This window comes from Mus pahari, chromosome 1 (genome assembly GCF_900095145.1).
Source record: "Mus pahari chromosome 1, PAHARI_EIJ_v1.1, whole genome shotgun sequence".
In the NCBI taxonomy this organism is placed as follows: Eukaryota; Metazoa; Chordata; class Mammalia; order Rodentia; family Muridae; genus Mus; species Mus pahari.
In genome coordinates this window covers 97,063,173-97,072,314 of record NC_034590.1, presented here as the reverse complement: position 1 = coordinate 97,072,314, position 9,142 = coordinate 97,063,173, and the positions used below count along the sequence as shown (strand labels likewise).

Here is a 9,142-nt window from a genome sequence, read left to right as displayed (position 1 = left end):
TGGTTCCGCCTCTTGAGTCTTTTAGTCCCATCCCTCCAACCCCACGACGGACTGTATTTTTCTTAATGATTGGCCAGCAGGCGGTTCCCATAGTTACTGACCCCGCAGTTGCACTAGGAGATGGAGAGCCTTTGCGGCTGATCGGGGTACTCGGTACACGGCCCCTTGTAACTCCAGATCCAGAGGATCCGTCGCCCTCTTCTGGCCTCCGCGGAGCCCTCCCGAACATCCTGTACATATGTGCGCACACGCACGCACAAACACACACACATTGTTTTAAATTAAATCTTTAAAAAGACCGACCCTCAAAAGCACCCTACAAGCAACTTCTAAGAGGCACGTGCAACTCCTTACGCATGCGCTCTATCTTTTCAATCATTGGCGTGGGCTTGTACTTTCTACTTTCCTTAACAACGGTCACCGGGGAGACAAGTTGGGAAGACGCCCTCTGCGGATTGGCTGCCTCTCGCCTCGCTTCACCGCCTCTGAAGAAACACCAGAAGGGGCAGGACCGGGCTTTGCAGTGGGAGAACTGGCTGTCCCAGAGCCCAGGCTGGAGAGCCCTTGACTAAGAAGGACGAAGAGATGATTACCCCCAGTTCCAGCCAGAGCCTGGGAATGAAGGGGCAGATGGAGTCGGAACAATCTCCCAAACTGCAGGAGGAACTGGACAAGAGTCCCAGCTCGGTGGGTGGCTCGGCCTTAAGGAACGGAACAGACGTGCAGACCGAGTCCCCCGCAGAGGCCACTAGTAGCCCTGTGGAAGTGGCTGAAGATCCTGGAGCCAACTTGTTTCCGGTGAGGGCGGGACAGAGTTGTCCTCTAGTGAATACTTAGGTTTCCCAAAAAGGCACCGCCAGTCATTACGTTTACCAACATTAGGGAATTTCCTGGAGTTGCCTTGATTGTAAATAGGCTGCTAAATAGTATTTCAAGCCCACCGAAGCCCGGTTTTACCTATTTTGCTATAGTTAAAATTATAGCACACTCAGATCTGCTAGAAATTCATGAGGTTCTAGGGACTAGGGGATACATACTGTCACATCTATTCTTCCCATAATCTGTCTTCTCTCCGCAGCCACCACTACCCAAGCCCCGGATCTGTATGTGGTGAGTGTGGAGAGCCCAGGAGAAAAGTTACACTTCTCATTTGTATTACTCCTTTAAGGTGCCCTCAACAGTCCTGTCCAGCCAGGGCTCTCCAATTTTACAAAGATGAGACTGAGAAGTGCTCAAGGTAATGAGTCATCAGTGTTCCAGGCGCCTCAGTGTAAAGTGGCCGTGTGAGAGGGAGGCAAAGGCAAGAATGTACACAGGGTACCACAGCTGCTATGTTGGAGCATAGTGCACACTGATGCCAAGGCCCGGGGGACTTCATCAAGGTCACACACAGCAAGACAAGGACTCAATGTTGTTTATTTTTTGGGTTTTCAAGACATTGTTTCTCCTTGTAGCTTTGGCTGTCCTGACCCTCATTCTGTAGACCAGGCTGACCTCAAACTCAAGAGGTCTGCCTGCCTCTGCCTCCCAGTGCTGGGATCAGAGCTGGCTACAGTGAGTGCACCGCCACCACCTGGCACAACTCTGTTCTAATCAGTGGGTTTATAAATAAAAAAATCTCCTAAACCTACAGATTGGATTCTAGACCATGATGCTCCTTCACCGTTTACAGTGAAAGTGAGGCCCGTGACAATGACTTGCCAAAGGTTACTTAGCAAGTTAGCCAAGTCTCAACTTCTGATCCCCACTGAAGCTCTACAAGTTGCAGCCCCATTGGGAAAGTTGTATGAGCCACCAGTGATTTGTCTCATCTTTTCCTGACAGGAAATACCTGGACATCCATTCTATGCACAGACTGGAGAAGGCAGCCACTGTGGAAGAGATGAGAGAGTATGGGTTTGAGTTGGGCGAGACAGAGCTCTTGGGAGGGGAGACACAACCTTTAAAGCATAGAGTGAGGGTCAGGCAATGGGATGAGAAGGGGCTTGTGTTCAGGGCTGCAGAGGCAGCTCGGCCATTAACAGCAATGGCTGCTCTTCCAGAGGACCCAGGTTTGATTCCCAGCATCCACATAGTCTGTAACTCCAGTTCCAGAGGATCCAATTCCCTCTTCTGGCCTCCATGCATACCAGATAAGCATGTGTTGCACATATACAGTCAAATTATCCATATAGGGCTGGTGAGATGGCTCAGTGGGTAAGAGCATTCGACTGCTCTTCCAAAGGTCCGGAGTTCAAATCCCAGCAACCACATAGTGGCTCATAACCATCCGTAACAAGATCTGACACCCTCTTCTGGAGTGTCTGAAGACAGCTACAGTATAATTACATATAATAAATAAATCTTCAAAAAAGCCCCAACAAATTATCCATATAATAGAAATAAATCCGGAGGTGAGGTGGGGGGTGGGCGAACCCGTGGTGTGTCTGTCACTCATGCCTTCCTCTCCTCCCCTCCCCCAAGGGTTCTTGCTGAGCTCTTGGAGCTTGGCTTTCCTGAGCAGAGCCTGCGGGATGCCATTATCTTGGACCTCTTCTCCCACGCACTCATCTTCTGCCGCCAGCAGGGCTTTTCACTAGAGCAGACATCAGCAGCCTGTGCCCTGCTCCAAGATCTTCACAAGGCCTGTGTTGGTGAGAGGGAGGCAGCCACCAAAAGGTTTGAGCCCCAGGAGAGGAGGCTGGGCTGGCAGAAGTGACTGTGGAGAACTAAAGCCTGCAGCCTGGGATTTGTGTTCCACCATAGGTGGTATTACTGTACCACATTTATCACCTTTGAGAGGTTCTCTTATTAAGAAATGAAACACGTGATACTAATATTATGGGTCTGTTCTGAGAAGTATCTAAATAGCCCACTTAGTAGAGTGCTTGCCCAAGTACAAAATCCTGGGTTCACTTCCAACCCTGTGTACTCAGGTGAGGTGGCACATACCTGTAATCCTAGCACTTAGGGAGTTTCTTAAGAGGCAGATGAATCAGAAGTTCAAAGTCATCCTGGGCAACGACACCCTGTCTCAAAAACAAAGTACCTTCCCGATGATGCTGAGTATGGTAGCTCAAGTCTGAAACACCTGCATTCAGGAGGCTGAGGCAAGAGCAATGCCACTGGTTTGATACCATTGTTAGTTATATACCGAGTTTCAGACCAGAAACAAAACATCCTCCTGAGGGAAGGACGTTGTCTGTCTTTGAGTGCCTAGAAAAGTGTAGAGTGAGGATTTGGTATTACTGAGTGAATTAACAGCACAGGCCAGGGCTTAGTCCGGAGTCTGTCCAGTTCTGAATCTCCTGCTCTAAAAGCAGAATGATGAGATGGCAAGTAGGGAGGGCCTGACGGTTAACCTCGTTTCCCTCCAGCTACCCCTCTGGGCAACGTGGAGGAGTGCTACCGATACTTTACCAGCGTTCTCTTTTGCCATGGAGTCAGGGTCAGTACCCTGAAATGAAGCCTTCACCCAATCACGGGCGAGATCGGGTCCAAATTCCTGTTCTCTTTCCCACCATCTTTCTCTGAAGGCCTCCTGGGGCTTGTCCTGCTTCTGGCAGCTGTGCTTTTAGGAGACTAGCTAGGTCGGCTTCTGGAGGTTGTCGGGGCACTTACCTCCTGATTATTGTCACAGCGGCCCCCTTTCAGCATTGACCTCTTTAAAGAGGAACAGCTGCTGGCACTGGCAGACTATGTGGTCAACACCTACTTCCGCCACTTCAAGCTCTACAAATATGTCTTCACCCCACAGGTACTGTGTACAGGCAGTAAGTGGCCAGCTGTCTCCCCCTTTCTCTTATGGCAAGTACTTCCTCTCAGCCTCTCTTCCCTTGTCCCGTCAGGTGCGTCTGGACCTATCTTTGACTTACACGGGGCTACAGCCACTCACGCTCTGGCCAGAGGGTAAGATGGGTACAAGTGGGTCAGGTTGGGACTGGGCCAGGGCTGGGGCCAAGATCTCTTCCTGTTTCTGCTACGCAGAGAAAGAAGACGAGGAGATGATGGTGGTAGAGCAAGCAGCTACTCCACAGGAAGAAGAGCCGGAAACTATGCCGGAGCCAGAGCAACAGCCAAGTGAGCACATGGAAGGGTTGAGGTCCCATGAGGGTTGAGGTGCCATGGAAGGGTTGAGGTGCCAAGAGGGTTGAGGTGCCATGGAAGGGTTAGACCTACTTGAGCCTTGATCCCTGTCCCCACCTCCTGCCACCACCCTTTTTGTCTTGTAGTGCTGGGGAGTGAGATTAGAGCCGTGTGCAGCCATGTTCTACCATTTAGCGGGACAGCCTCAGTAACCCACCTGCTTTTTTGAGACAGGGTCTATGTAGTCCTTCCTCTCCTGGCACTTGCTATGTAGACCAGGCTGGCCTCAAATTCCTATGTCTTCCTGCCTCTGTCTCTTAAATGCTAAGCCCTTGTTTTGTTAGACAGAATGACAATGCGTATGAAGGTCAGAGGATCTTTGGAGTCCTGTCTCCTTTCAGCTTTCATAGCAAACTCCTTTACCCATCCTGCCAACCCTTGTTTTATTTTTTTGAAACATGGTCTTACTGTGTAGCCCAGGCTGGCTTTGAACTCAAGATGCCTCTGTCTAACTCCTGAGTGATAGGGTTATAGAAGTTCCACCATACCCAGCCCAGGACTTTTTAGTTCTAGTGGCCTCTATAATTTCTTGAGCTTTATTTTTTGTTTCTATTTTCTCTATCTGGGAGTTCTGCTTCCATGTATGTGTATCTGTGCATCACATGTCAGTGCCCACAGAGGTCACAAGAGGGCAGTGAATGCTCTTGGAACTGGAGTTACAGAGCCACCACATGGCTGCAGAGAATTGCACCCAGATCCTTGGCAAGAGCAGTCGGTGTCTTTAACCACTGAGCCATGGTGCTGGAGCCATGGAGCTTGTGGGGCGTTGCTATTGTAGAACAGGTAACCCCGGAAAGAAAATGATGGGAGGGTGGTTTTCAATAACAAGCACAGTCTGGTGATACTAGACCCCAGGATTCCCAGTGTTAAACATGCATATTAGCATAGTAACTCAATCCTACCATCAAGAGATCATTACCATCCATGTTTTTTACACACACACACACACCTGACACATGCTTTAAGTAATCTGCCCAAAGTCAGATCAAAGTGCAGTTAGAATGTGAATACAGAAAGTGCAGTTTGGCTGGGCGTGGTGGCACATGCCTTTAATCCTAGAACTTGGGAGGCAGAAGCAGGCAGATTTCTGAGTTCGAGGCCAGCGTGGTCTACAGAGTGAGTTCTAGAACAGCCAGGGCTATACAGAGAAACCCTGTCTCGAAAAACAAAACAAACAAAAAAAAAAACAACAACAAAAAAAAGAAAGTACAATTTGGCAACACTGCCCAACTGTCTGCCTCAGAGGAAATGACTGACAGTTCCTAAATTGAAGCAGCATTAGCAGCGTTAACCGTCTGTGCAGCTCACTCCAAGACAACGCTTGTCCTGCCTCCCACCTCTCCTGCAGGTGAGGTGTGCATCCTCCAGACCTACATCAAGTCCCAGCTGAGCAAGGAGCTGAGGCAGCTCCAGCAGTTGGTGGAGGAGCGGCTCAAGGAGAGCGAGGACAGGCTGAGCAGCAAACTGGCTGCACTGGAACGGCCCTACCAGACCCCTCCCAGCAAAGGCAAGAGCAAGACCAAGTGATCCCAGCATCTTCCCAATAAAGACCTGGGCCACAGCGTCCCCCCCCCCCACCTTCATGAGCACCTTCTTGGCTTCCCTGTGAAACTAGACAGCAGACATGGCACTGGCTCTCCCAGGCTTGTGACAGGTTTTATTTCAGATGCAGCACAGGTGGCGATAGCTAGGCCAGGCACAACCCTGGAAGAGGCTCCCTTCCATCTCTGCCCTGGTTTCCAAGTCCAGAGTAGTAGGGGTAAAGGGCTGGTTTCTGTGACAAGCAGCATTCTCAGTTGTAGGCTTGGCAAGGGAGGGCTAAGGTCTGAGTCCCAAACAGTTGGAATGATAGAAAAAAAAGTGTCCTCCTGGAGAGTCCTTTCTGGCTTGCCCAGGGATAAGGCCCTAGCTCCGTACCAGTGTAGCCTCATCCTCTGTGATAGCACTGGAGTCTCCTTCGAGTTCAGTGGCAGCAATGGGGAACAGCCTAGGAGGCTGGTGCTGGAAGAGGGCTGCCCGGTTCTGCTGCTCACCCTTCTTTACCCAGTGCCCATAGAGACGGAAGGCACAGTTGTCGATGAGGCGCCGTACTGGCCGCAGTGCATAGGGGTCTCTCAATAGTGCATTCTTAGTTAGTGGCCGTAAACGGTGACTGCTTAAGGCCACTCGTCCGGCAGCCAGTATTGTCCACACTGCCACCTGGGAAAGGGACAGTATTAGCCCCAGTAAAACGTCCAGCATAGGGAAGAGGACAAGGCCTGGGTACAGACCCTGCTACTCCCAGGCTTACCCGGAACCGCTGGCGAGGTGTGAGGTTCCAAGGTTGGCTGCCTTCACAGCGCTCAAAGAAGGGGTGCTGTAGGGCTTGATCCGCTGTCAAACGTGCTTCAGGATCTACCTGCAGCAGCTTGGAGATCTAGAGAAACTTCATAGCATGAGGGCCACATCTTGGGTCTTCCCTAGTATCTTCTCATGGCCCCTACTCACCAGGTCTTTGACGGTGTTTGAACGATCATCCCACTCAGGTGAAGTAAACTGATACTGGCCTTCCATGATCATGCGTAGCATCAGGATTTGGCGCCGGTGCCAGAATGGTGGTGAGCCAGCCAGAAGCGTGAACAGGATCACCCCACAAGCCCAGCTGAGAATGAGAACATGGTCAGACTGGCATAGGCAACAAGAAAGGGTGACTCGGAAGGGGAAGGCATTGCAGAGGCTTACAGGTCGACTTCCTTGCCGTAGCCTGGGTGGGTTTCATCCATGGAGCATTTAAGGATTTCTGGTGCTAGATACCCCGGAGTCCCGCACAGCTCTGGGAAGAGAGGGCAGAAGTTGGAGGGACTGCCGCTAGCATTCCCTGCAAAGCCCCAGCCCCCAAGCCTCTGCTGGAGAGTCTTGACTGAATTAAGAACACAAGTGCACCCATTTTGTTACTGGTTTCCTGCTGAGCCTCAGAGCAAGAGAATATCCCCAGCAAAAGACCTTGAATTCCCACCAAAGCTCACGGTGGCCTTAGGAAAACCCAGTTTGAGAATGGCTTCAAAGTCTTACTCAGTGACATCATTTATCTCCCCCACCTTCAAGCCAAGCTACTCATTTATCAAAACAACTTGGTTTACCATTATATCACATACATAATATATGTGAAAAGCAAATCCTTTTTTTCTAGGCAAGATCTCACTATGTAGCCTTGGATGGCTTGGAACTCATTATGTGGACCAGTGTAGCTTCAGGCTCAAAAAAACCTGCCTGCCTTTGTTTTTTTATTTTTATTTTTTAATTTTTTTGTTTGTTTGTTTTTTGAGATAGGGTTTCTCTGTATAGCTCTGGCTGTCCTGGAACTCACTCTGTAGACCAGGCTGTCCTGGAACTCAGAAATCCGCCTGCCTCTGCCTCCCGAGTGTTGGGATTAAAGGTGTGCGCCACTACGCCCGGCTTTTTTTTTTTTTTTTTTAAATGTGAATCGATCCATTTTTTTAAAAAAAATATTTATTTATTATATGTAAGTACACTGTAGCTGTCTTCAGACACTCCAGAAGAGGGCATCAGATCTTGTTACAGATGGTTATGAGCCACCATGTGGTTGCTGGGATTTGAACTCAGGACCTTCAGAAGAGCAGTCGGGTGCTCTTACCCACTGAGCCATCTCAGCCAGAAGAGAGATGACACACAGTGTCCTCAAGGCCCCCAGAACCCACAGGTTTACATGAGACTCTACAGTTCAAGTTCAAACTCTGGGCACCTAATCATAAAACAGAGATGCTGATGCTATTTTCTATTGAGGAAAAATATTGTTAGGGAAATAAGCCACAGCATAGACATCTGGTGTGACATGTGCCTCATGATAAATACCCATTGTTTGCTTGCTACTAGTATATGCAGTACAAAACTATAAATGACAAGATAGCTTATGATAGCTCTTGGGACTCCTACACCTGAATATGCTCAGTTTCCCATTTTCACTAGAAATGTGTGTGTGTGTGTGTGTGTGTGTGTGTGAGAGAGAGAGAGAGAGAGAGAGAGAGAGAGAGAGAGAGAAAAACATGTGTAGGCTCAAGGCTGTGGTTGACCGTATTCCTCAATTACTTTCTCCTTTATGTATTTAGATAAGAGCTCTCATTTGAGCCCAAAGCCCCACTGATCCAGAGAATCTAATAACCAGCTTATTCCAAGGAACCCCTCTCTTTGCTTCATACATGCTAGTATTTCATGGTTGCCGGGATCTGAACACGGCTCCTCAAACTTGCATGGCAACTACTTCACCCACTGGGCCAGCTTGCCAGTCCCAGAAATTTTTCTTGTTATTGCAATGACTCCTATCAGGATCCTCTAGTGTGTGAAGTACTACAGAGAGGTCTTGTTTTAGCCACACTTTAAACTGCTGGGGCCCTCTTGCCCTACTCTCTCTTCCCTCCCAGAACAAAGCCCAGCTCTGCAGGTCCCTCCTCTGCCTCCCTCAGGCTCATCAGGGTGCCCTTCTTTTGGCCTCCCTGGCATGGCCCTCTGCACACATCTCATTCCCTCAGGTGAACAAGTCCACTGAGTTGCACAAAGCCTTTGCATCGAGAGTACCTCAGCAGTGAGCAGTCACTTTCTTTTCCTTGGTATCAGGGACTCAGATCTTGACCTGGCCAGGCAATCTCAAGTTTGGGCCTGCTTCCCTCCCTCTGAAGAGATCTGATCTCCTCACCTCGAAGCTTCTCGCCAGCTTCCAAATGGCAGGAGAACCCAAAATCTGAAAGGCGGATCTGCATATTGTCATCTAGGAGAATATTCTCAGGCTTCAGGTCTCGATGTACAATGTTGTTGGCATGGAGAAAGCTCACTGCTTCCAGTAGAGACCTCATGATGGACCTGGGTGAGGCAGACGTCTGTTTCTCCCTGTACCATGCTCCTGGGCACCCCAAGGGCATCCGGGTCTACCAGTACCTGGTTTCCTTTTCCGAGAGGGCTACTTTCTCCGTGAGATAGTCGAACAGCTCTCCTTTCCGCATCCTAAGGGATTGGGGGGGGGGGG

General features: G+C 49.7%; 2 protein-coding genes across 5 annotated transcripts in view; one reads left to right on the top strand and one right to left on the bottom strand.

Moving 5' to 3' along the window:
• Window positions 1-89: 89 nt before the first annotated feature.
• On the top strand, window positions 90-6,677 carry Ccdc189 (coiled-coil domain containing 189). The gene is made up of 9 exons (XM_021220903.1): window positions 90-798; window positions 1,079-1,110; window positions 1,825-1,890; window positions 2,464-2,633; window positions 3,357-3,427; window positions 3,620-3,736; window positions 3,828-3,888; window positions 3,967-4,059; window positions 5,474-6,677. Exons 1-9 carry the CDS (start codon window positions 586-588, stop codon window positions 5,650-5,652), a joined length of 1,002 nt encoding a protein of 333 aa, XP_021076562.1. The 5' UTR covers window positions 90-585; the 3' UTR covers window positions 5,653-6,677.
• Window positions 5,756-9,142, bottom strand: part of Phkg2 (phosphorylase kinase catalytic subunit gamma 2) — a 9,531-nt gene continuing 6,144 nt past the window's right edge. For 2 of the 4 annotated variants that reach the window (XM_021220888.1, XM_029534634.1), the window contains 6 exons: window positions 9,055-9,120; window positions 8,816-8,979; window positions 6,847-6,937; window positions 6,613-6,766; window positions 6,416-6,541; window positions 5,756-6,324 (listed from right to left, as the gene is read on the bottom strand). In XM_021220888.1, the coding sequence (XP_021076547.1) occupies window positions 6,031-6,324; window positions 6,416-6,541; window positions 6,613-6,766; window positions 6,847-6,937; window positions 8,816-8,979; window positions 9,055-9,120 (895 nt within the window). In that variant the 3' untranslated portion in view covers window positions 5,756-6,030. The remainder of the gene's footprint in view (window positions 6,325-6,415; window positions 6,542-6,612; window positions 6,767-6,846; window positions 6,938-8,815; window positions 8,980-9,054; window positions 9,121-9,142) is intronic. The other 2 variants (XM_029534608.1, XM_029534618.1) reach the window with 1 other exon arrangement.

Coding starts and splice junctions, on each gene's coding strand:
- Ccdc189 (XM_021220903.1), top strand. CDS start 586: ATGATTACCCCCAGTTCCAGCCAGAGCCTGGGAATGAAGGGGCAGATG. Junction 3,889..3,966: donor ACTCACGCTCTGGCCAGAGG/GTAAGATGGGTA, acceptor TCTGCTACGCAG/AGAAAGAAGACGAGGAGATG. Junction 4,060..5,473: donor GGAGCCAGAGCAACAGCCAA/GTGAGCACATGG, acceptor CCTCTCCTGCAG/GTGAGGTGTGCATCCTCCAG.